Source organism: Rhinatrema bivittatum, chromosome 1 (assembly GCF_901001135.1).
Source record: "Rhinatrema bivittatum chromosome 1, aRhiBiv1.1, whole genome shotgun sequence".
NCBI lineage: Eukaryota > Metazoa > Chordata > Amphibia > Gymnophiona > Rhinatrematidae > Rhinatrema > Rhinatrema bivittatum.
In genome coordinates, this window is record NC_042615.1 from 412,051,658 (window position 1) to 412,079,215 (window position 27,558).

At 48.3% G+C, this 27,558-nt stretch overlaps 1 protein-coding gene across 4 annotated transcripts in view; it reads left to right on the top strand.

Moving 5' to 3' along the window:
- Positions 1–27,558, top strand: part of LOC115092041 (coiled-coil domain-containing protein 17-like) — a 430,820-nt gene that overhangs the window by 343,319 nt on the left and 59,943 nt on the right. For all 4 annotated transcript variants that reach the window (XM_029602511.1, XM_029602533.1, XM_029602526.1 and 1 more), the window contains one exon: positions 7,962–8,072. In XM_029602511.1, coding sequence (XP_029458371.1) covers positions 7,962–8,072 — 111 coding nt within the window. The remainder of the gene's footprint in view (positions 1–7,961; positions 8,073–27,558) is intronic.

Here is a 27,558-nt window from a genome sequence, read left to right on the forward strand (position 1 = left end):
CAGCCCCGCTGACAGTGCCACCACCATACCAGGCCTTCCGGGACGTCTTCTCTAAAGACAAAATTGGCATGGGGAGAGGACAGCCTGCATGGGATATTCCTGGAGGGTCTTTCCCCACGGCTTTTCAGGCAAGCCTTCTCGAATTCTACCTAAGATGCACCATAAACAAACTCTCTACTCAGAGACTGTACATATGAGACACCATATTTATATTGAACTTTTGTATATAATTATTCTCCTCTATCTCTTTCTATTTCTTACATTCCCAGTTCATTAGCCCTTGTTAATTGTAACTGCTTCTCTTCATCACGTTATTTATGTTTTTTGGTTGTATTATCCGCACCCCTGTTTTCTGTAAACCGACATGATGTGAACGAGTTCATGAATGCCGGTATAAAAAAACCTTAAATAAAAAAATACATAAATAAAGAGAAGGCTGAGTTACTACCTGAGCATCGCCCTTTCGATTGTGCGATCGACTTACTGCCAGATACCACGCCTCCTCGCGGTAGAGTTTATCCTCTGTCCCTGCCTGAGACCAAGGCCATGTCTGCCTACATTAAGGAGAACCTAGACCGAGGGTTTATAAGACCATCCAAGTCTCCCGCAGGAGCCGGTTTCTTCTTTGTGGCCAAAAAGGATGGATCTCTTCGGCCCTGTATCGATTACCGGGGCTTGAACCAGATTACCCGACGAGATCACTATCCATTGCCCTTGATTCCGGAACTCCTAGATCGGCTGCAGGGGGCCCGCATCTTCACCAAGCTGGACCTTAGAGGGGCGTACAACCTCGTACGTATTCGGCCGGGAGACGAGTGGAAGACCGCCTTTAACACCAGGAACGGTCATTACGAGTACCTCGTCATGCCATTCGGTCTCTGCAACGCCCCAGCCGTATTCCAAAATTTAATGAACAAGGTGCTGCGCGACCTCCTCTACACCTCAGTCATTGTCTACCTGGACGACGTGTTAATTTTCTCCCGGGACCTTGAGGAACATCGCCAACATGTGCGCCAAGTTCTGCAGAAGTTGAGAGAGAACCGACTGTATGCCAAGCTGGAGAAATGCCAGTTCGAAGAGGAATCCTTGCCCTTCCTGGGGTACATCATCTCCTCGACTGGCTTCCGCATGGACCCCGATAAAGTTGCTGCTATCCGGAATTGGCCACAGCCGATGGGAATAAAAGCACTCCAACGTTTCTTAGGCTTCGCCAACTTTTACCGTCACTTCATTCCACAGTACTCCACCTTGGTGGCCCCTCTAACAGCCCTCACACGCAAGGACGCCGATGCCCGAAACTGGACCCCAACCGCCGTGCAGGCCTTCCAGGCTCTTAAGGAAGCCTTCCTTCAAGATACCTGTCTCCGACACCCGGATCCCGAACGCCCGTTCATAGTAGAGGTGGATGCCTCCAGTGTGGCAGTGGGGGCCGTTCTATCCCAGATCTCCAAAGACGGGAAAGCGCGGCCATGTTCCTACTTCTCCCGCAAATTTTCGCCTGCCGAAAGGAACTACGGCATCGGGGACAAGGAACTACTGGCCATCAAGCTGGCCTTCGAAGAATGGCACCAGTGGTTGGAGGGGGCCCAACATCCAATCGTAGTGTATACCGACCACAAGAATTTGGCGTACTTATCTCAAGCAGAAAGGTTCAATCCCCGGCAGGCACGCTGGTCCCTCTTTTTCAGTCAGTTTAACTTCTCCCTTCGGTACCGACCGGCGGCCAAGAATACTAGGGCTGACGCCCTCTCACGCACTACAGAAATTGAAGACACCTCAGAAACCCCTCAGTACATTCTGGACCCAGCCAAGGTCCAATTGTCTGCCACCGAACTGGTACCCACGGGAAGGACGGTAGTTCCTCTCCGCTCGAGAAAAAGGGTCCTAGCCTGGGCGCACGACTCGCTGACGGCTGGCCATCCCGGAATCGCCCAAACTCTCGAGCTACTAACCGAGTTCTACTGGTGGCCACGGGTAAAAGAGGACGTTCGCCTGTATGTCCAGTCTTGCCCCACATGCGCCCAGCAGAAGCCGCTACCAGGTCGTCCCTGGGGTCTCCTCCAGCCACTTCCTGTACCCACGGAACCATGGACGCACATCTCCACGGATTTCGTGGTAGAGCTGCCCCCGTCCCAGGGCAAGACGGTAGTGTGGGTCACCATTGACCGCTTCTCGAAGATGGCTCATTTTGTGCCACTTGCCAAGTTACCCACGGCTCCTGAGTTAGCTGAACTATTCATCCAACATATCTTCCGACTGCATGGTTTGCCCCTACATATTGCCTCGGACCGAGGGCCCCAATTCACGGCAAAATACGGGCGGGCACTCTGCAGGAAATTTGGGGTTCAGCTAGACTTAACCACAGCGTTTCATCCCCAAGGCAATGGCAAAGTTGAACACACGAATCGAACTCTGAAAGCGTTCCTCCGAGCCTTTGTAGGAGAGCAACAGGACAACTGGGTTGCACTTCTCCCCTGGGCTGAGTTCTCTTACAATCGCCATCGACACTCCGCCACGCTACAGTCTCCCTTCCAGCTGGTTTATGGAAAGGTTCCCAAACCTCCACTACCCTTACCAGTGTCCAGCGGCGCAACTGACTGCCAACCAGATTCATCGGCTTTGGTACTCCACACAAGAGAAGCTCCACCGCACCGCCGCCCGGTTCAAGGCCTACGCAGACAAGTCTCGGCGACCCCCTCCAGTGTTCTTACCCGGATCTAAGGTATGGCTCAGTACTAAGAACATCCAGCTCCGGATTCCTTCCATGAGGCTGGCGCCTCGCTACATTGGACCCTTCCAGGTAGCCGAACGTGTGGGCGCGGTTTCCTACCGCTTACGTCTTCCTTCGACCCTTCGAATACATGACATCTTCCATGTCTCCCTCCTCAAGCCTGTGGTCCTCTCCCGCTTTCGACCTCTACCTCCGGAACCCGCTGCTGTCTTCTGACCCCGGGGCCACGTACACGGTTAAGGAGGTCTTAGATGTTCGGTTCCGTCGTCATCGGTGGGAATACCTTCTGTCCTGGGAGGGGTATGGCCCAGAGGAGAATTCCTGGGAGCCCTCTTCCCATATTTTGGATAAAGACCTGCTTCGCCTGTTTCATGCCGCACACCCGGACAAGCCGCGGCCCCCCGGGAGGGCGTAGGAGGGGGGGTACTGTTGCGATTCCGGGTCGGCCCCGGAATCGCTACTCACTCCTTCGGGGCTCCGCGTTGGGCCCGCGTTCCCCGGACCTCCGGGGACCTCGGCCGATGCGGGCTCGGCATCCCTCTACCTCGCCCGGGCCTGCAGTCCCTCCTGCCGTGTCCTCTTCGCTGCGACGCAGCAGCCGGCGTCCCTCAGCGGCTGGCCCCACCCCCTAGACGCGCGTGCGCATCTTAGGCCAGGATTTAAAGGGGCCAGCGCGGGAAAAGCTAGGGGACGCCTCCGGATGACATCAGACGCTGCAGGGTATTTAAACCCTGCAGCTTGAGCAAGATATCGCCTTGCAACGAGGTTCCCAGGTTTACCCTGTCTCCAGTTGCTGTGTTCCTGCACCCTTCTGATTTCCTGTGGTTCCTGATCCTGGACTGGCTTACGGTGATTCTCGGCTCCTGACTCTGGACTGGCTTTCGACGATTCTTGGCTTCTGACCCCGGTGCAGCTACGGTGATTCCTCTGGCTCTTGACCCCGGACTGGCTTACGACGACTCCCTGGTTTTGGACCCCGGTTTGGCTTACGGCGATCCTTTGGCCTCTGATCCCGGACTGGCAAGCGACGATTCTCTGGTACATGTCTCTGGACTGGTGAGCAACGACCTTGGACTCCGTCTGACTCAGCCCCCGCAGGCTCTCCTAAGTCCCAGCGGCCGGGTCCCTACGGGCTCCTCCTGGGGGGACGCCGGCTTCCAGGGTGAATCTCCTAAGTCCCAGCGGCCGAACTCCTACGAGCTCCTCTCGGGGGAGGGTCGGCTTCCAGGGCGAAGATCTTCTCACCATTGTACCAGCTCCACCGTTTCATCCTTCCTTGCCTCGGCCCTTGGTCGCATAGAGCTTCCTAGGATCGTCCTCCAGCCACCCACGACTCTGTCCTTGCCGCCTTCCGATCGGGACATCCGCTGTCACCTTGCTCAGCGGCTCACCCTCTGGTTCCGATCGGTCAAAGGGTCCACGAATCCAACACTACAACTGTTCTCCTGCCCTACACAAAAACTGTTTGATTACCTTCTACAACTATCGGAAGCTGGCTTATAAATCTAACTCCATTACAGTTCATCTAAGTTCAATTGGTGCATATCACCAAAGTGTAGATGGTATGCCCAGCTCTGTACAGCTTATAGTTGTACATTCCTTGCGGGGCCTGCTTCAATTAAAGCCTCCACTAAGGCCTCCCGCTCTGTCTTGGGACCGCAATTTGGTGTTAGCTCAGCTGATGAAAGCTCCTTTTGAGCTGCTGCACACCTGTGACCTGAAGTACCAGACCTGAAAGGTCATATTTTTTGTGGTGGTCACTTCAACATGCAGAGTCAACGAGTTCCAGGCCTTAATGACTTATCCACCTTATACTAAGTTTTATCATGACAGGTTGGTCTTGCGTATGCACTAGGGATGTGCCGTCCTTTCTGGTGTCCCCGGACCGGCTTTGGTGCTGCTTCCCACCATGCTCCTCCAAGGTACCAAAGGGCGCTCGCTGCCCTCATCTATATTTCTTCATTGGCGCGAACCTCAGGGGATCCCCCTGAGATGACATCACGCTGCCTGGATATTTAAGCCTACAACTTTTGCTAGCTAATCGAGTTAGCAACCGGAACTCTATGGCTGGGATTCGCTCTCCATACCGAAGCTACTCTGCCACTCCAGTGTTATCTGGAACTCTTATTGCTAACGGGGTACCCGCTCCTCGGGGGCCTCTTCTGCTTCTTTCAGGTGCTATCAGGAAATCGGTACTTGCTCCTCGAGGGCCTATGTTCCCTGAGTCGCTGCCTGCATCTACAACCCTTTCTACTTGGAAGACTTCACTAACAGTTTCCATCTGTGAGTACAACTACCATCTATTCCACAGTACTGCTTCCCTGGAACCAGGTACTCGCTCCTCGAGGGCCTGCCCTGTTCCAGTGCCAGACCTCTTGTCTAGTGGAGTCGCTGTGTGAGTACAATACCACTGAGTCTCTCTGCTCTAAGGGATCAGGTACTCGCTCCTCGAGGGCCTACTCTCCCTGTCTCGGAACTTCTCCTATTCTACCTGGGACTCTGTATGTTTCTCACTGTGTACTCATAACTCTCAGTGTCTTTCCAATACAGCACAGCCAAGCAGAGGATTCGCTGTTCCAGCGTCCTGTGGGATTCTTGCCCAGCTGGGCTCAACATCTACTACTCACTACTGCCACCTCTGGTGGTTTCCAAAACTGTTTAAATAAAGATTCAAATCTGTGTTTGTGTGTCCAGAGTCTAGCCTGACACTGAGGTCCCTCACGGGACTGCCCCCCGTGGGCATAGTCAGCTGCCACAGTATCCAAGGATCCACCCAAACATCAATAACCATAACAGAAATAGAAGTCACTAAATTATTTAACCTGGCATATTGTTCTTCAAATTTAGCTCTTGTTGAGTTGAGAAAATATAAATCTGGGATATGGAACTGGACACCTTCTTGTCCACCTTAGCGACCAAAACATCTAAAACTGAGCCACTTTCTGGCTCTGTACCTCCCTCAGCTAATTCACTCATAGCAGGTATTATTGAGGGAAAAGATACCATAGATAGATTATTTTCACTAACAACTGACAGAATAGAAGCTGAACCCATATACTTCTCCCCTTTAGAGCTCCCTTCCACAGAAGGAGGATGTAAATTTGCTCTAAGGGTATCCACAGTTGCCCCAGCTAGTGTCCCATCCATTTGTAACACTGCAGGTTGAAGGGATGGTTGCAAGGGCCCAGGACTCAAAGATATCCCTGAGGGTGAGTTAGCCTCCGTGCAGTCCCTCATGCATGATTCACCCAAATGTAGAACGTGGTCATCCATTGGCCCATATTTTACTGATGTGGAGGATATGGGAGAAGAAGTCCAGGTTTTTTATTTTCTTTTCTTCTCCATTTCTCACCCAGGGGTGTGCCCCTTTGGCGCGCGGTTTTGGCTGCGCGCTGGCGGCTGTGTGTCGACGGGCCCTGTTATTTAAAGTAATTTTGGGCTCCTCCCAATGAAGTCAGGGCCTCCGAGGGGTTTGCCTCTCCCTCTCTCTCTCCTGGCATCAGCGCAGCCCAAACGACGTTCGGCCCTGGGGTCCTCCCTGTACACAGGTCTCTCCTTCCTCCCTGACCTGTGCACCATCGGGCCCTGTTATTTAAAGTTATTCCAGGCTCCTCCCAATGACGTCGAGGCATCCGAGGGATATGCCTCTCCCTCTCTCTCTCCTAGCGTCGGCGCAGCCCAAACGACGTTCGGCACTGGGGTTCTTCCTGCATGCAGGTCTCTCCTTCCTCCCTGTGCTTCAGCCCTTTTTGCATTCCCGTAGCTGATCCTTTCTTATCCCCAACCCCTTCTTATAACCCCCAAGTGATCTTCTATCATCCTCCCTCTCACCTCTCCCCATTCCCTCCTCCCTCTCACCCATCACCTCTGTTACTTCCTCCTCTCCAATCCTTCTCTCACATCCTCTCAGCTAATCTTCCTAACCTCCCAGCTCCTCTCTTACATCCATCAATTTTCTTTCATTGCCACTCTCCATAGCCAATCCCTCTCCAACTGATTCAATCCTCAAACCCCTCCTGCATTTGATCCCTCTCTCTTTTCAAATAGCCCTTTTTCTAAACACCCCCTGGACATGGGTCAGTGGCAACATTATCTCTTGGGCCCCAGGCTAAAGTTTGATCCAAATCGGTGAGAAAAGAGGGCAGGCTGATGACAGAAGCAACATTTTTCTCTTGGGCAGGTTCAATGGTGGGTGAGAAGAGAGACGTTGTGGCAATCTTCACTGTCTTGTGCACACTCAGCCTTCCCCATCCCTCTTCATGGCTGGTCCCAAGCATGACAATGATCTGCAAGCAGCAGCAGCATTAGTAATGAAAATCATAATGGGGCCTGTGAGCCAGTAAAAGCTCACAGTTCCTGCAGAAGTCCCAACCCTTCCTCACATAGAGCTTCCTGTTACTACAGAAACTCAGGCTACTGAAGGTCTGTGAGTATGTGCTGGCTCACAGGTCTCATGTTGCTTTCCACTATTATGCTGCTTCTGGTGCCTGATAAGTGCTGCCATTTGAGGCTCTTGTGAACCCAGTTGGAAATTTTGAGACCCCATTTGGGATCCTGACTCACAGTTTGAAAAGCCCTGCTTTAAACCCACCTGGTTCTATTCAGAATATATCTGATTAGGATGACTTTAGCTAAGTATATTCAACAAGAGAGGGAAAGATGTTCCACTGAATATCCAACACAAGTTATCCCTCCAACTTTGGCCACATAACTTTTCCACTTGCTGCCTTTCTGAATATTGACCTCCTGACTAACATATAAATGCTTTTCTGGCCTGGCTCCAAACTACCTCACTATTCTCCTTTAAACCATCTTGGTCTCTTGATTTGCAGTCAAATACTCTTCTCTCTGAAGGGCAGATGGAGATCATCAGGTCTGTGGAATTGCATCAGAAAGAAAGGTGGCAGACTTGAAGGGCTTTTCAGTCTATATATGCTGTCAGATTGTATGTTTCTGTCCCTCACAACAGATAAGCAACTGCTCTTTCCTGAACTTCATTTAACCAATGTTTGATCTCTGAAATAAACTATCTTCCCCTGTCCAGGATGGCGATGCAATTGCTCTTTCTCTCTTCAGAACCAAATTAAAAGCCTATTCCAACTTGGTTTTCCTGATAGTTAATTGCATTTTTATATACTGGTTTACTCTCAACTTATGTCTATTTTTTTAAATGTGAGGCATCATATAAAAACCATAAATAAAATCAATTGTTTTCACTTTTTTTCCATAGGTGGAAAGTGCAGAGCTGTACATTCGCCTTGTTAATGCAAGAGATGCAGATGTTCAAAGCACTTCACCCATTGAACCTAACAATGCTGTGTTCTATAAATACCCACCTTTGGTAGGTTATGGCTAGTGTATTATACTAAGGGGGTAATTTTCAAAGACATTATGTGTGTAAATGTAACATACTAGCATAGCAGTTTTCAAAAGCCATTTACTCAAGTAAAGTGAACTTACTCAAGTAAATAATATGGACAATTTAATGGCATATATTGTAGCAATTTTCAAAAGTTTACTTACTTAAGTAAAGTGCATTTACTTGAGTAAAACCTAGTTTTACTCAAGTAAATGCTTTTTAAAATCAGGCCCTAAGACAACAGTCTGTAATGTAAGGCTTGGTTGTGTGCCCCAAATAAAGTCCACCTCCATGCTCTATTAATTGGACCTCCCAACTCCACTCACTACTATACAGTGTTCCTTGTTATGTATGACACAATGAACCCACTCAGCTTTACACACTATCCTCACTTCCTGTGATGTTTAAGACATCCCAACTGGAGCTGCATGAACTGTTTAGCTTAAAATCTGAGTGGCCTCCTTCTCCTGTTAGATCCTGTTACCTCCTGCTGGACCTAGATAAACATAGACTTTAGAGCACTGAACTTCAAATGTGAGGCAGGAAGTAAGATGAGGGGTGGAGCTAGATCCATGATACTCAATCTGAAATGTGCATGCTTTTCATCCTCTCCTCAGCATGCATTTCCTTTCAAGTAAAATGATTACAAGAATAAGGAAGAATCACAGGACAAGGTGCATGCACTCAGTGTGTTCCCATGCTCCTGAACATCCCTAACATCCACTAATTGCCTCTACTTTCTCTCCCTGTGTTGTTTTCCTCCCCCTCTATGTCTTTCTCCTCTGATGCCACCATCTTCTTCTTAACCTGCCTCCCTTGCCCTCTCAACCCAGTACTCATCTTCCCCTCCTTCTCCATCTCATCTCATTCCAGTGTTATTGCTTTCCTCTTTGCTTCCTTCCCACCACTTTGTATCTGAAATGTAACTTGCTTTGAACTTGGATTTGGAAAGGCAAGTAATAAAATCCAAATCCATTCCTTCAAACATGGTTAACATTCTCCATCTTGCTCTTTGGTGCAATTCTGTCCTCTTACATTTTCCTTCTCCTGGTGTTGCCATTGCTTCTGTCTTATGGTGCAATGTGATGGATTGATTTATCCAGCTAAATTCTAGCCAGATAAGTGGCCCAATATTAAAAATCTTTCCATTTAGCTTAATGACTTTGAATATTGACCTCCATAGGGAACAGAGAATGAATCAGAGAGATACCCATTGGCTACTACCCAAGGCTTAATTTGTAGACAAATAGGAAGTAGAGCCATTGAACAGGAGAGGAGGTGAAGAGCGGGGTCATGGCCAGGTATGACTTGTGCAACGGGTTGGGGCCAGGAGCTCTCTCCCTCTTCTATTGATCCTCCATCCCCAGCCCCTTCCAGTGTTCAGCCTCCAACTGCTCTTTGCTCACCAGAGCTGATTTACATCACTGGCCCTACTCCATCTTCTCAGGTCCCAGAAAAAGGGTGACAGAACTCTATTCTAGGTCATTCCACCAGAAATTAAGCTCTAGGTAACAGTCACAAAAAGGAGTTAAATTAGCACAAGTTTGAAACTTGTGAATAGTAGCACAGTAACCAGGGTCGAAGCCTTGACAATTGTCAGTACTTCTCAAAAGTTTCAAACTTGTGTTAATTCAAACCCTTTTTGTGTCTGTTCTACGTGCTCTAGTGTCTGCTTCGAGAAGGGACAGAACAATAGGAGCAGAGTGATTGCTCTCTGCTCTGTCTCCTTATCCCCCTCTTTCCTGCAGATTGCCGAGAGGAGAGGCAGCGAACAGAACACTCCTGCTGCTCTGCCTGTTGAATCTGAAAATTATTATTAGTTTATTTTATTGATCGTAATGTCATAAAAATTAATCAAAGCAATGTACATTTATAACCATATTGAGATTATTTACTAAAATACATAAAATGCATAAAAATCAAGTTTATCTGCTAGTTAAATCAAACATAGAATAAAACAAATAAAATTAGTAAATAATATAAAAGCAAAATTAAATGAGTGAAAATAAAACTAACAAAAACAACAAAACAAAACAAAATATAATTGTAAGATAGCCAGGTAAAATCTTTATAGGCTGGAGGAGGATTCATTCTGACTCTAGCTTTTCTTCATCAACTTCAACTTTTATTAGTATAATCAGCAAAATAAAATAACTATAGACTACCTACCTCTGCAGTATACTCACAGCACAAACTTCCAAAGAGAGTCAGGCGCTCCTGCTCCTGGAGACACAAGGCCCCCTGATCCCAACTGTGCTCACACTCTTATCCTTCTCCAGCAGGATCCCACCCACAGAGCTCTCTTCCTCTGTAGGGATTTAAGGTAGACCAGGCTGGATGCCTGGTCCAGCACAGATTAAATAGGTCCACTCCTTCTCATACCCTCCCCCTCAGCTTGGATCCATTGGTCTGAGTGTTTTCAGTCCCTCTGGATCCTATCCAGGGAAGTACCTCCAATCCCCACTCCCCTTCATCTGGCCTCACGGCAGCTAAGCTCAGGGTTGTGGTTCTAGGGTCAGTCTCTGCCCCTCTCTTTAGGGTTACCCCAGACAACAGTATCACCACCACCCACTGTCCCCTTTGCTCATTCTCTACCCCCAGTCCTTTAACTGAGTTACATTTTTGCTCTGGGTTCCCAGGATGAAGTCTCTGGACTTTTCTTAGGAGTTCCTGTGGTTGCTTCTTTTCCACTGCTTCAAACCTTGTCTCTCCTTCAGGCTCCTACTTTGTTTCAACTGTTGCCATGACATTTTCTGGCTCTTCTGTGTCATCTCCACCTGTAGCACCTCCCTCTGGCCACTCTGCAGTGGTTGTGTTTGGACACTCTACAGTAGGGATGTGATTCGTTTTTTGACGATTTAAAAAAATCATCAGATATTTTTTAAATCGTCAAAAATCGTTAGAGTCACGATACAATAGAAATTCCCCCGATTTATCGTGAAAAATCGTAAATCGGGGGAGGGTGGGAAAACCGGCACACCAAAACAACCCCTAAACCCACCCCGACCCTTTAAAACAAATCCCCCACCCTCCCGAACCCCCCAAAATGTTTTAAATTACCTGGTGGTCCAGTGGGGGGGGGGTCCCAGCGCGATCTCCCGCTCTCGGGCCATCGGCGCCATTTTGGCTGCCACTAATATAAATGGCGCCGATGGCCCGATAAAAAAAAAAACCCACCAGACCCTTTAAAATGACCCCCTTAGCCTCCCCCACCCTCCCGACCCCCAAAAACCTTTTAAAATTACCTGGTGGTCCAGCGGGGGGCTCGGGGAGTGATCTCCCGCTCTCGGGCCATCGGCTGCCACTAATAATAATGGCGCCGATGGCCCTTTGCCCTTACCATGGGATAGGGTATCCGTGCCATTGGCCGGCCCCTGTCACATGGTAGGAGCACTGGATGGCCAGCGTTGCACCCCCAGGGACCTTTGGCCAGCTTGGGGGGATCTTCTGACCCCCACAAGACTTGCCAAAAGTCCAGCAGGGGTCCGGGAGCGACCTCCTGCACTCGGACCGTATTGCCAGTATTCAAAATGGCACCCACGCTACCTTTGCCCTCACTATGTCACAGGGGCCGACGGCCGGCCCCTGTGACATAGTGAAGGCAAAGGCTATGCCTGCCAGTACTGAAAATGGCGTTGGCGCCATTTTGAATACTGGCAATACGGCCCGAGTGCAGGAGGTCGCTCCCGGACCCCCGCTGGACCCCCAGGGACTTTTGGCCAGCTTGGGGGGGGTCAGGAGGCCCCCCCAAGCTGGCCAAAAGTCCCTGGGAGTCCAGCGGGGGTCCGGGAGCGATCTGCTGCACTCAGGCCGTATTGCCAGTATTCAAAATGGCGCTGGCCCTACCTTTGCTCTGTCACATGGTAAGGGCAAAGGGCCATCGGCGCCATTTTTATTAACGCAGCTGATGGCCTGAGAGCGGGAGATCGCTCCCCGCGCTCCCGCTGGACCACCAGGTAATTTTAAAACCTTTTTTGGGGGTTCGGGAGGGTGGGGGAGGGTTTTTTGATTATCGGATCGGGCACAGCCGATAATCAAAACTCAAATCGGGCTGGGCGATAAAAATTTTAAGATTTGGATCGGAACCAGAACAGATCAGATTCCGGTTCCGATTCACATCTCTACTCTACAGTGCCTTCCACAGGGCTCTCTGCTGCTCCTCTCTCAGCGCTCTCTGCTGTGCCCCTGTCTGACTCCTGTACTCTGCCTTCCATAGATAAATCAGTGCTGCATCCCAGAGGCTATTCTGTACTGCCCCCTTCTGGGCACTCTTTGTTGCCTCTTCCAAATGACCAAATAAGGCTATTCAGCTCCACCATGATTTTTCTGGTATCTCAGACTCAGTCACTGCAGGATCATTCCTCTGGCACTCCTGCTGCTCAATTGTATTCTCCTCTGTGGGCTCTTGCCACTCATGGTTTGTTTTGACTTCAGCCCAGTTGCTGCTTTCAGCTGTCTCTGGATTGGAATATCTCAGAAGAGTAGCACTGCAGTCATTTGACTAAGTTTGCTGCTGTGCTCTCCCTGCTTCCACTTGTACTGGATCCATTCCTAGTTTTTTTCTGCAGGTAGGGATTTAGGAGAACTGTTTTTGCTTTCCAGTCCTTCCAGGCATGCACTGAAGAAGCCTGGTCCGTCACAACACTTTTTTGTAGCTGCCTCTTCCCTTCCAATAGACTCTGAATTAACTGTAAATAGGGCATAATAAATAAATAAATGAAGGGTCCCAGGGCTGGAAAATTTAGTGATCCACAGCAACTGCAGTGGAAGGTGAGGCTGAGCCCATGTGAGAGACAGGAGCTGTGATGAATACCAGTGATTTCCCCCTTTCAATTTTAGAAGACAGTGCAGAGGGGAAACAACCAATATTTAAAAAAAAACCCCAAATTAGGCTCTGCTGAGAGACAAGCTGGGCTGTGTCAGGCAGCACTGGTGTCAAGAGCTGAGGTCTTCAAGGGGGGCCGGTGATGCAAGGAATCCATGGTGGGAAAGTGAGGAGAGAGAGAGCATGCCTGACAGGGAAGCCATATGCGATGGCGAAGAGCAAGCCAGAAGTGAGAGGCAGAGTGTTCAGGAGGGAGGAGGAGCCAGCACAAGAGGTGAAGTCCCTCCCAGTGTGAGCCGAGCCATGATGTTGAGGAGAAGAGAGGGAAGGGCCTGAAGCCAGGCGTCAGATTGCCACTGACATCGGGCCATGCGTTATGCCATGGCTATTGCCGGAGGGGAGGAAGAGGAGCCATGACTCAGTGGACCCCGAGCATCGGAAGAAAAAGAGAGAGGTCATGAAGCTGGAGTGGGAGGAATCAGCTGACCGGCAGCGGTCAGCTATAACTGAAATTGCTACTGCTACCAGCAGTCTCCTCCTCCTGCAAATAGAGCCATGGGAGAGCTGCAGATTGTTGGTCACTGGTGCCTCTGTGATGGCCGGGATCACTGCCTCCGCTGGACCCTGCTGCTTGGGTGAGTGCTGCCACTGCTGCCGCTGCCATGAATTTAATTTTAAAATAAAAAAATGCTGCGATTAATGTTGGAGGGCCTAAGGGATGATCCCAATGCAACTGCTGAGTAGGCTATGGACCCACTGACGACACTGATGACATCAACTGGTACCCATGGGTTTTTTTAGGGGGGCCAGCAACTTCAGGAGAAATAAAGAAAATTAAATAAAATTGAAGGGAAACAATGTTGGTGGTCAGATAAGGGGACTCTGGCCACCTGTCTGACACTAACATCCCAACCCTCGATGGTGTTTTAAATATGCAAATTACACCGATGGGATCCATGCTCATTCAGGGGCAAAAATATCTTTAAAAAATAAAGAACAGCTTTTAAAAATAAAAATAAATACTGGCCAAAATATCAGGGACACCTACATTAGTGGAAATTCAAAGTTAATAGTTTTTATGGCAAAAATATTAATGGTAATCGCGCAAATCATATGGATATTTAAAGAATTAAAAACATAGGAAAAGTCAGGAATAAATATAAGGAATATTTTTAATAGACCTAGAAGAATTTTAAGGGCATAAAAATAGCAGAGAAATTAATTTTAAAGTAACTTGGTTCCAACCGAACACCCCTAATTAGGATGGTCCACTCCATAACATCTTAAAAAAACAGGGATTCCCATAGTAACCAGATGACAAAGTGAAGCCATAATCATGGAGCCTTGACAACAGCTTCCTTAGGGAACAGTGATGGGTCAGGCGCAGATGTACTATTTTTGTTATGAACACTGCCCGAGGAGCTAATCCTCACGAGCAGGCACTCACCTTCCCCCCATGCTGCTCCCGACGTGGCCGGACGCCGCCAAAGTCGGGCCTTCCCGTGCGGCTGGAGCCGCGGACTTGCCTTCATCACAGGGCCCAGAGGCCGTTCACCTTGCCTTCCTCACCGCGGCTGGAGCCACAGACTTTTCTGCCTTTCTTCGCGGCTGGAAGCCGCCGCCGCTGCCATTATCATTTTTGTGGCAGGAGGCCGCATTCCCGAGCTCGATTGGCCGCTGGAGCCGCCCTCGGGGCCTCCTGCAGCGGCTGGAGCCGCTGCTGTCTTCGGGGCTTGCCTCCAGGCCCAGCCCTGTCAGCATCTTCAACGTCAGTGCAGGACTGCTGTCCACGGTCCTGCACAGTCCTGCTTCCTTCCTCCTAGGCGCGCGGCCGCACCTCTCTTCTGAATTTAAAGGGCCCACGGCCGGATATGTCCTGGCCCCACCTAGTGACTGTTTCCTGCTTCAGCCCTATAAAAGGGCTGTTCCTGCATTTCCTCATTGCCTTGCATCTGAGTGACTTCAGTCTGGAGGCTCCTGCCTGCCAGAGCTCCGTCAGGTCTTCTGTCTTCTTCGTGGAGCTCCTCGTCTCGTCTTGTCTTCTCATTATGCCATGTCTTTATTGTCTGAGGTCCCCATCCAGGTGTCCTGGTGTCTCATCTCCTAATGTCTCGCTTCCTGGTATTCTAGCCCTCCTTGGTGTTCGTTCTTGCTCCGGAGCCTTCTGTTCTGCCGGCCGTGGATCTCCGGGTGATGCAGCTTCATCATGGGAGATGCCGGCAGTGGACTGGTGTCCTGTGCTCCTGAGCTGCCTTGTCCTGCCAGCCTTTGTGGTGCTTCGGATGACATCTGGCTCTGTCGTCGAAATTCTGCCTCGGCTGGATTCTGCCCTGCGCTTGTCCCGCTCTCCTCGTGGTCCGTGACGAGCCTCCTTGGGCTGTAGGGCGCATAGTGGGACAGGGTGGTCCGCGACCAGCCCATTGGGTCCGCCCGTGAAGGTGTGCTGAGTAGGGCGCCCTGAGAGACAGTGCCATTGTCTACCTGCCCAGCTTCTCGTCTCGTCTGGACTTCGTCAAGTTCCTTGTCTTGCCTCTGATTCCATTGCATCAGCCTTGGTGTCATGTCTTCAACAGCCCTGGTGTCATATCTTCGCTTCAACCCTCGTCTGTGATGCCATCGCATCAACCTTGGTGTCATGTCTTCGTGTCAAGGCCTCCGTCTGCCCTCATCCTCAGGCCGGCCTGCTGCTCTATGCTGATCCAAGCGGCAGGTCCGAAAGGGCTCGGAACGGTCGGAAGACCGTTCACCTACCAATATCATCTTGTTGTTGGCACTGGGAGCTTGCAGGCCCGACAGAGGGTAAGACCGTGTCTCTGCCATCCTTGGACAAGTCGCCAACCCTCGGTTCGGTCCTGGGTCCATCTGGGGTCAGGCTGAGGCCCATGGGCACACTAAAACAACTCGATGTAACAATTTTAAGCTGCAGCGCAGGATTTAAATGAAAAATAAAGATCATCATAAGTAATAAGAAAGTTACCAAAATTTTTCTAAAAGTAAAAATGATAAATCCAAATAGAATTTGCCTCACAAGCAAAAGCTAAAGATACCTAATAGACTATCCCAAGTCCTACTTCCTAAGATGACATCAGCAAGAGCAGAGATATTCTAAGCTTAGAAAACCTAAAGTCAGTTATAGAATTCAGCAATAGTAAGCCTGAAGTCTAAGAGAGCAGAGGTACTGTTGAAGTCCTCTGACCTCAGGGCCTAGTAAAAGTGAAGAAACACTATAATTCTGTTGTGTTTGTGGCATTGTGTGGACCCTTGGTTGCAGTGGAGATGACTCCTACCATGGGGAGGGGCCCCGTGGGGAACCACAGTAATAGGCTAAACACAGATAGCAGACACGTAGTAGGTGGAAGGCTTTATTGTACTGCTGAAGATAGATGGTATGAAGCAGGAAGTCAAGGCACTGAAGTCCACGAGATGCCGATACGATCTGACAGTCTCAGATGTAGAAGTCTCACCCAGATGTTCACGATAGGCGGGAACCCGCAGTGCAGGTAAAGCCGAGCCTGGTGGGTGGAGTAGGAGCACCGGATAGTAGAGGTACTCACAGGAGCGTAGTGCAGACGTCTTCCTGGCAATAGAGATGGTAGGACCAAAGGTCCGTGGTGCAGGATACACAGACTGATAGGCCCTCGAGGAGCGAGTACCTGATAGTCCAGAAGATCCTGGAAATAAAAGGAGAGACACCCGAGGAGTGATTGTCTAGTTAGTAGAGGCCCCGAAGGGTGGTTGGAAACAAGAGACCACTGAGGAGCGGGTGCCTAGAGTTTCATGAGGAACGAGGCCCAGTGAGTAGAGAGGCGTCTAAGCGTGCAGCTTAGAGCGGTCAGAGTAGCTAAACTGAAGTCCTTGCTAACTCAATGGTGGTAGTGAAACTGAGGCTTTAAATACCCGGATGTATTGACATCATGTGGTGGGGACGCCCCCGAAGTTCCCGCCATGATGTGTATTTGAGTGTAGACAACGTGCGCGCGCGCGCCATAAGAGGCCATGGGAAAGAGCATGACAGACTGGAACGCCCATGCTGAGTTGGAGTCGCCTTGGCACTCGGCACTGGAGGCAGTCATCTTGTCCAAGGAGGAGGAAAAGGGAAGAAAAGAGGTAAGGCAGAGCAGTCGCAGTCGTCTGCGACCGACGGACGCAACAAATTCCTGAAAGAAATTCACAATGGGGCAGATTTTCAAAGCCTACGTGTGTAAATACAGGTGAATTTATGCGCATAGGGGGGTTACGCATGCCGGGCCTATTTTAAAAGGCCTGGTGGTGCGCATAAAGCCCCGGGATACGCGTATGTCCCAGGGCCTCGAAAAAAGGGGCAGGGTGTGGGTGGGGCGGTCCAGGCAGGGCGTGGCTGGAGCAACTTATGAAGTAAAGGTGGGAGGGGGATTTAGGTAGGGCTGGGGGGCTGGTTAGATAGGGAAAGGTGGGGGGGTGGAAGGAAAGTTCCCTCTGAGGCCGCTACGATTTCGGGGCTCTCCTAGGGCTCGGCGCGCGCAAGGGTACAAGTGTGCACCTCCTTGCGTGCGCCGACCCCGGATTTTATAACATGTGTGCGGCTGCTCACGCATGTTATAAAATCGGGCGTAGATTTGAAAATCTGGCCCAATAAGAGCAAAGTGTGCATGTATGAATGGTCATGAGTGTGGGTTCCTGATAAGGGACTATAAACAGGCGTTAGGCAGAAAAATTTAAACTGTAATTCAATTGCTGTACCGCGTATTAGCACATCATTAGTAAGGGTTAGTAAGAGAGTGTGAGTTGATCTTATCGATCTTGAATGTTGAACACCAACCTGTTCAAGTCAATTCCATGTTTGGTTATTGAGGAACACTGAGAAACACTATTTAAAATAACCCATAACTGAGCTGAAAAACAAGTGGATAGACCTGTTTGAAAGCCCATGGTCTCAAGGAAAGATTCAGCACAATTGCTTACCTTGTAATAGGTGTTATCCCAGGACAGCAGGATGTAGTCCTCACATATGGGTGACATCAGTAATGGAGCCCTATGTACGGAAAACTTCTGTAAAAGTTTCTATGAAACTTTTGACTGGCACCAGTGTGCCTACTGAGCATGCCCAGCATGCTATGATATTCCCTGCCACAGGGGTCTCCCTTTAGTCTTGGTTTGTAGCAATAGCGTTAGCCAAAAATAAAATAATAAAACGTATCGGACCCAACTCCGCGGGGTGGCGGGTGGGTTTCGTGAGGACTACATCCTGCTGTCCTGGGATAACACCTATTACAAGGTAAGCAATTGTGCTTTATCCCAGGACAAGCAGGATGCTAGTCCTCACATATGGGTGATTAGCAAGCTAGAGGCTGAGTCAATTTGTCATGTAGCAACAGTGAAGTATTGTTGATGGAATGAATCAGCCGAAGATCACAGCAGGTTGGACGTAGAAGGAGTTGGGATTATACTGGAAACAAGTTCTTTAAGACAGATTGTCCATAGGCTGAATCTTGTCTTCCTTCTTTGTCTAGACAGTAGTGAGCTGCAAAAGTGTGAAGAGAACTCCAGGTTGCTGCTTTACAAATGTCCAGAATAGGTACAGAGCGAAGGTGTGCTACTGAGGTTGACATTGCTCTGACTGAATGTGCTTTTACTCGCCCTTGAAGAGTAAGGCCTGCTTTTCCATAACAAAATTGAATGCAATCTGCAAGCCAGTTTGACAGAGTATGCTTACCCACTGCTTTACCTGGTTTGTTTGGATCATAGGATACAAACAGCTGACTGGATTTTCTTTGGGCTGTAGTGCGGTTTAAATAGAAGGATAACGCACGCTTACAGTCCAAAGTGTGTAAGGCTCGTTCACCTTGATGGGAATGAGGCCTAGGAAAGAATGTTGGTAAAACTATGGATTGGTTCAAATGAAATTCCGTGACAACTTTAGGAAGGAACTTTGGATGTGTCCGGAGGACTACCCTGTCATGTAGGAACTTTGTAAAAGGTTCGTATGTGACTAGTGCTTGTAATTCACTGACCCTTCTAGCTGATGTAATGGCTATAAGAAAGACCGTTTTCCAAGTTAGGTACTTAAGGTCACAGGTATTTATGGGTTCAAATGGGGAACGCATGAGCCTAGTTAATACTACGTTTAGGTCCCATTGAATGCTTGGGGAATGAATTGGAGGTTTAATGTGAGTTAGGCCTCTCATGAATTTACTGACGAGAGGCTGTGTGGAGAGAGGCGCATCACCTAGCTTGTTATGATAAGCTGAGATTGCACTTAAGTGTACCCTTACAGATGACGTCTTAAGACCAGAGTCTGAGAGATGGTAAAGGTAATCTAGTAGCGTGGTAGTGGGGCAAGTGAAAGGATCTAAATCTTTCTGAGTGCACCATAAAGTAAACCTTTTCCATTTGTAGGAATAATTCTTTCTAGTGGAAGGTTTACGTGCAGCTATTAGTACCTGAGATATATTAGTTGAAAGGTTGAATGGTTGCAAGATCAAGCTTTCAACATCCATGCTGTAAGGGACAGGGATTGAAGGTTGGGATGGCGCAACTGACCCTGTTCCTGAGTTATGAGATTGGGAGCTACTCCCAGGCGAATGGGATCCCTGACTGAGAGATCTAGCAGTGTGGGGAACCATACTTGTCGAGGCCAATATGGGGCTATGAGTATCATGGACCCCTTGTCCTGTTGTAGCTTTACTAATGTTTTGGTTATGAGCGGTATTGGTGGATACGCGTATAACAGGCCTGAGTTCCAATGGCGAGCAAACGCGTCCTTTGGTAAGTTGTTCTGCCGGAAGAGGAAAGAGCAGTAATTGTTCACTTTGTAGTTCAGAGGTGACGCAAAGAGATCTATTGTTGGTTGACCCCAGCGTTGAAATATCTTGGTTGCTATCGCTGGGTCGAGGGACCACTCGTGTGGTTGAAAGTGGCGGCTGAGGCGATCCGCTACTGTGTTGTGGATGCCTGCTAGGTAGGTGGCCCGTAGTAGAATTGAGTGTGCTAGGGCCCAGTCCCATATTTGAGCTGCTTCCTGGCAAAGGAGGTACGAGCCCGTACCACCCTGCTTGTTGATGTACCACATGGCTACTGTGTTGTCCGTTTGGATCAGAACAGTCCTGTGTGAAAGGCAGTCCTTGAACGCATGTAGAGCATAGCGTATAGCTCGAAGCTCCAGGAAGTTTATTTGAAAAGAGGCTTCTTGTTTTGTCCACGTGCCTTGCGTCTTTAAGTGAGCAATGTGCGCACCCCACCCCAAGGTGGATGCATCTGTTGTTAAAGTCACTTGTGGAACTGGTTGCTGAAAAGGCAGGCCTTTGAGCAAGTTGATTACGGATGTCCACCAGAGAAGAGATGATCTTAGATCTGGTGTGATACGAATGGGAGTGGACAATGGTTGAATGGCTTGAATCCATTGAGATTTGAGTGTCCATTGCGGTAGGCGCATGGTCAGTCTGGCCATGGGAGTTACATGAACTGTTGAGGCCATGTGTCCGAGTAGGGTGAGGCACTGATGAGCTGTAACTCGAGATTGATTGCGAACTGATTGTGCTAAGAGGACGAGTGCCTGAGCACGGTCTCTTGGAAGAAAAGCTTTTGCTGTGATAGTATTGAGATCTGCACCTATGAACTGTAACTGGTGAGATGGTGTGAGATGGGATTTCTCGTAGTTGATGAGAAACCCCAAGGAGTGAAGTAACTGCATTGTGAGATGGAGAGAAGTGAGAGCACCGTTTTGTGTTTGACTTCTGATTAGCCAATCGTCCAAGTAGGGAAACACATGTACTCTTTGCTTGTGAAGATGTGCCACCGCTACTGCAAGACACTTTGTGAACACTCGAGGTGCTGAGGCTAGGCCGAAAGGCAGTACTCGATATTGGAAGTGCTGACCTTCCACCAGAAATCGCAGGTACTGTCGATGAGGAGGAAAAATGGGAATGTGAGCATAAGCGTCTTGAAGATCCAGAGAGCAGAGCCAATCTCCTTTTTGAAGAAGAGGTAGCATGGTGCCTAATGACACCATCCTGAATTTTTCTTTCTTTAGAAATTTGTTGAGATTTCTGAGATCTAGGATTGGGCGTAGGCCCCCGGTTTTCTTTGGAATGAGGAAATATCGGGAGTAGAATCCTCTGCCCCACTGAGGCCTGGGAACTTTTTCTATGGCCTTGGCAGTCAGTAGGGTGGATAATTCTACTTGTAGAATTGTGTAATGATAAGACACTGTCCAAGATGGGATAGGAGGATTGTCGTTTGGTACAGTGAGGAAATCCAAGTGGTACCCTTGAGATACAATTGAGAGTACCCATTGATCTGTCGTGATGGAGTTCCAATTTTGATGGAAATGAGAAATTCGGCCTCCGACAGGTAATTGTGGGCAAGGATTTTTGGAATGACTCATGCTCTCTGGTTGGATTTCAAAATCCAGACGTGGACGCTGCAGGTGGAGGCTGTTGAGGTCTGGCAGGTCTCTGGCGAGGTTGTGACCTTTGAGTAGGCCTTTGCTGTCTGGGTCTGGCTGCTGGGGGATAATACCGCCGAGGGCGGTAATATGGTTTCCTTGGTTCTCTTCTTGGAAGCCTCCTAGAAGGTTGGTGTACTTCTTGCGGCAGCTGAGATAGTTGTGTAAGGGTCTCAGTGTGATCCTTAATTGTCGCCACCGCCTCTTTAACTTTATCCCCAAAGAGGTTTTCTCCAAGGCAAGGCAAGTCTGCCAAGCGCTCTTGTACCTCTGGTCTCAGCTCCGATGATTTCAACCAGGCCCATCTTCTGGCTGTGATTCCTGACGCTGACAGTCGGGAGGCTGTTTCAAAGGAATCATATGTTGCTCGAACCTCGTGTTTACCCGCCTCCAGGCCTTTGTGCACGAGTTTTAGTAATCCGTCCTGAAACTGGTCAGGTAACTGGTGTGACAGTGTTTCTACCTGTTTCCACAGGTCTCGCTGGTACTGATTCATAAAGAGCTGGTAAGAATTTATTCTAGATACCAGCATGGCAGCTTGGAATATTTTTCTTCCTAGATTGTCCAGGAACCGGTTATCCTTACCAGGAGGTGTAGAGGCATGCTGTTTTAACCTCTTGGCCTTCTTTTGGGCCGACTCGACCACCACTGACTGATGCGGTAATTGTGTTTTTTGAAACCCTGGGATGGGCTGTACCAGATAAGTGGCATCAGCACGCTTATTGACCGCTGCCACAGACCCAGGGTGCTCCCACATTCTGTACATCAATTCTTGTAGGACCTCATGGACTGGAATGGCAAGAATTTCCTTAGGAGGATCTACGAATTGGAGAACTTCCAAAGTTTTTTGTCTGCTGTCTATCTCTGAAAGGAGGGAGAAGGGAATTGTTTCAGACATTTCCTTTATAAAATTCGAGAAGGAAAGATCCTCCGGTGGTGATTTTCTTCTATCCTCTGGTGGTGAGGGCTCAGAGAGGATATCTTCCCCTGATGAATATTCTGAGTCACTAGAGTCCAGAGGATGTTCTATAGGCCTAGAAGGCTTAAAAGGAGTGTCAGAGAGTGGTGTTTGTGGCCTGATGGGTGGTATGACACCTGAGGGGCCTGGTAACGGTTCCTGATGGAGATCAGAACCTGGATGTTGAGGTGCAGAGGAAAGAGCGTATATAAGTGAGTCCAATTTTTCCATCAGAGGTTGAAAAATGGACGTATCATGAGATGGTACCGGCTGTGCCATCGAGGTCGATGGCCGCATTGGCATCGATGGAATCTGGGGCATCGACATCAAAGGCACCGCTGGTTGCGCCCTGGATGGTACCAGTCCTGGAACCGACGGCATCGTTGATGGTGATTTCCTCGGCATCGGCATCGCGTGTACTGGCGATGGAATCGGCGATGGTATGAAGGCCGGTGTCGATGGCAGGAGAGGAGTAGTCGGTCGTGGCATCGCTTCCACAAAGGCATCCTGAACCGCTTGGCGTATATAAACGTCAAGTTCCGCCCGCATGGATGGTGTGAACAGAGCACCCATGGGGGGAGGCGGTGGTGGCGACATCAGTACAACCTCAGAGCCCTGAGGAGGTACGGTTCCTTCCGCCGGAATCGGCGAGGATCGCCTTGTCGATGGCTCGGAAGCCTTACCTTTGAGCCGGGGTTTCTTGGACGGTGCCCCGTCATCTGTCGATGGCTCACCGGCTATCGGGGTAGGTGATGCCGTATGCGGCCTACGATGCCGATGGTGATGTTTGTCTTTTTCGCGGGCTTTCTCACTGCCCGATGTTGAGGCCTTGGACGATGGTGAGGGGGAGGAAAATGGAGCGTCTCCCGACTCACCTGAGTGACGTTTTTTCAATACTACTTTTCTAATCGATCCAGCCGGAGACGATTGTTTGGAAGTAGATGGAGCAGTAACTAGTTGAATCTTGAATAGCTGCTCCATTTTGTCCAGCCGTAGACGTCGACCTTTCGAGGTCATCGTAGCGCATAAGGGACAATTTTTCACCTCATGACCCTCACCAAGGCAAAGTACACAGTCCTGGTGTGGGTCTGTGATAGACATATTTCTCGCGCATTTTGGGCATTTTTTAAAACCTGTAGCCATTTTGTGGCCGGACAGCCGTCGACGGCCTAAGACTCAGGTAAAAATGTTTTTAACCAAAAAACGGAACGGAACCGCGAGAACGGTAAAAACTCACCGCGATGACTAAACTAAGGGAGACCCTTTGCGGTTGAAGTTTTTTTGAAAGTTTTCCGTGAGGAAAATTGTGGAGAATCCCACAGGACTCCCAATAACCGCGAGGCTAACTGCTTCGCGGAAAAAAGAAGACTAAAGGGAGACCCCTGTGGCAGGGAATATCATAGCATGCTGGGCATGCTCAGTAGGCACACTGGTGCCAGTCAAAAGTTTCATAGAAACTTTTACAGAAGTTTTCCGTACATAGGGCTCCATTACTGATGTCACCCATATGTGAGGACTAGCATCCTGCTTGTCCTGGGATAATGCCTATACCCACACCTTTATTAATAAGCCATACTGAGGGAACTCACAAGTTATAATAAGGAAGAGAGAAAGAGTGAGATACTGAGTTATAACCCAGAGAACTGTTCTTTCATGGAAATAAAATGTAGGGCTATTTCAATTATTCTTTCATTTTCTTTAGCTAGAAATAATACAGTTTCAATAAGACAATGAGGACACTTACATCCATGGAACATGCTGAATAGTTTGCGGAAGATTCTGGAGCGGGTTGAGGGAGAGAGTTTTTCTTTCTTGATTTATTTAAAGCATAGGTTAGTAGGTTGAAGAAGAAGCTGAAGCCATAAGTCCTAATAAATCAGCTTCCCATTCAGGCCTACGACTTCCTCTCTATTCCCAGACTCAAAAAAAGAGGAGGAGGGCTCCTCCTTGCAGCCAAAAAAGGGCTAGGTCTGACCTTGCAGGCTTCCAATAACCTAGCAAATATCGAATTTGCTCTATTCAACTCAAAACATCTGGCAATCGGATTAATTTATGCTCCTCCTGGATTACTGGAAGCAGACCCATCCCCTATCATTGAATTAACAGCAAAACACCTTAACACCGGAAAACCAGCCATCCTGATGGGAGACTTCAACCTTCACATGGATGTCCAACCTCGCTCTACCAACTGCAAAACTCTACTCTCCTCTCTCAGCCATATGGGCTTTAGACTAATTGTGAAAGAGCCCACCCACAAAGCAGGTCATACGTTAGACCTTATCTTCATAAATGAAGGAATATCGCCCCACACCATCCCAACCTGCCTACCGGTACCATGGACAGACCACCGAATCATTTCCTCTGTGCTAGAGATCAAGGAGCACCCTCCACAAACAACACAATCAATTACAATATCTGTCAGGAAACAGTGCACCGGAGATCGCCTCAGCAAACATCTTGCCAAGGAACTAGTGCATCTGGACCTTTCGGACGCCAACTCGGCCACATCATCATGGATCAACATCACCAACAAGGTTGTAGATCAAGCGTGCCCCATGACGACAAAATCTCTTATTCCAGACAAAGACAACAGGAAACCTTGGTTCACCCCGGAGCTGAAGTCATGCAAACAGGAGCTCAGAGGTAAGGAACACAAATGGCGGAAAAGCCCATCTTCAACAACCCTCCTTACCTACAAATCATGCCTTAACTCATATAGAAACAACATCAACAAAACCAAGAAAGAATTCTTCTCCAAAAAGATACACCACTTCATATTCGACTCAAGAGCCCTTTTCTCTTATGTATCAGCCCTCACTAAACCATCCACGCCCATCATACCAGATGAACAAGCTCTCAACAAAGCCAACGAACTGGCAGACTTCTTTGACAAAAAAATCACCACACTCGTCGCCCCCCTCAAGGGGCCATCTCCGCACCCAAATTAATCACCTACAGTTCTCAATCATTGCACCCAACCGCTCAACAACCTAACACAACCCCAGCAGCGCTCGACACCTTTGAGCCCACGTCCACCTTAGAAATAGAGAACATCCTTAAGAAGATAAAACCATCGTCTCATCCTTTAGATCACATTCCTTCCAATCTGCTGAGCTCGATCCCTAATATCATTGCTAAACCCGTTGCAGACATCATTAACTGCTCTCTCGCTCAAGGCCAAGTCCCTAACCAACTCAAGTTGGCAATGCTCAAGCCTCTCCTCAAAAAACCCAACCTTCCCACCACAGACCCAGCTAACTTCAGACCCATAGCAAACCTTCCAATGATTGCCAAAATTATGGAGAAAATTGTAAACAGACAACTTTCAGAATTCCTTGACAAAAACAACATCCTCACCACAAACCAATTCGGTTTCCGTAAGACCCGGAACACCAAATCGCTATTAGCCTCACTATTAGACACTATTATCTTTAATCTGGAAAAAGGCCAACCTTGCCTCCTCGCACTTCTGGATCTCTCCTCAGCGTTTGACACCGTGAACCACTCGTGCCTCCTTCAGCGTCTAACCGACATTGGCATCACAGGATCAGCGTTCAACTGGTTCAAATCGTTTCTCGAGAACAGATCTTACAAGGTCAAGATAAACAGCAGTCTCACCCCATTGAATCCAAGATGGGGGTACCGCAAGGATCATCCCTTTCACCCACTCTTTTCAATATCTATATTCTCCCGCTCTGTCATTTACTTACCAACCTCAAGCTAATACACTTCCTATACGCGGATGACATACAAATTCTAATCCCTATAGCGGAATCTCTACACAAAACCATGTCATATTGGAATAATTGCCTCTCAGCAATCAACAACCTACTCGCCAGCATCAACCTGGTTTTAAACACAAACAAAACCGAAATCCTCCTTATAGCTCCTGAAAATTATGTCCCACCCACCTCTCCTACTGCTAGCCAATGTCCTGACATCTCCATGAACCTCACTTCACCACAAGTAAGAGACCTGGGTGTACTTCTAGACAACAGACTCAGCCTCAACAAGTTCGTAAATAACACCACAAAAGAATGTTTCTTTAAATTACAAGTATTAAAGAAACTAAAGCCACCACTACTCTACAGAGACTTCCGCCTGGTTCTACAATCCATCATACTCCCGAAACTGGACTACTGCAATTCTCTCCTTCTGGGCCTTCCCGCTTGCACCACCAAACCACTTCAGATGGTCCTGAACACCACGGCCAGAATTCTCACAAACACCAAAAAAAGGGATCATATCACCCCTATCCTCCAGCACCTCCATTGGCTACTGATTAAATACAGGATTCACTTCAAAACCATTATGATGATACACAAGGCCCTACATAACATCTCTCCTCTCAACTTAACTTTTCAACTCCAGCTACACATCTCCAAGAAACCGACTAGAAGTGCGTACAAGAATATGCTAATCACCCAGCTGGCAAAAACCTCCCTGAGGAAACGCGCACTATCCACAGCGGGCCCTACACTCTGGAATTCGCTACCTCCAGACCTTCGCCTTGAACTTTGCCATAGTACATTCAAAAAGAAACTAAAGACTTTTTCACACAAGCATTCCCGGAGAGCTAAGAGCAGGAAGAATTACAATATCAGCATAGTCTTTGACCCCCAGCCCCTTCTGTACATAAGTTCCTGAAGAGTTTGTTATTGAAATTTAATTAATTAATCATGATTGTTCTCTGTAAACTCCACTAAGTTCCTCTATGTGCCTTCATGTTTTTGTTAATTGTTAATTGTTTCAATGTAAACCGCCCACGAGGCGACAGTTTCTTCCTTGTAAACCGGTGTGATATGTATATTATACAGGAACATCGGTATATAAAAATAAAAAATAAATAAATAAATAAGAGGAGCGAGAAGGCGAAGGAAGAAGAACTGGCCAGCACCGACAGAAGTTTTCATTATAAAGAAAAGAACTTTAGTAACCATAGCCAGGCCTGAGCTTATAAACTCACTAGCATCGAGTTATTAGAGATAAAAGAAAGAGAAAGTATAAGAATAGGAAAGACAAAAAGAAAAGACTATATATAAAGCATAAAAATTACTTACCTGAATCCAAAAATGAGAATTGGTCTGGACCTGAAAACAAAAAAATAAAGAACACAAAAATCAATTCTTAATAGTTATAGGAATAAGAAATCGAACATTCATTTCTTAAAAGTAACATAATAACAAAAATAGTTTATAAGAAAATACTTATCTGACAAGTGCCAATGAATTGATAGTTGTTTTGTATTTCCTTGCTTGATTAG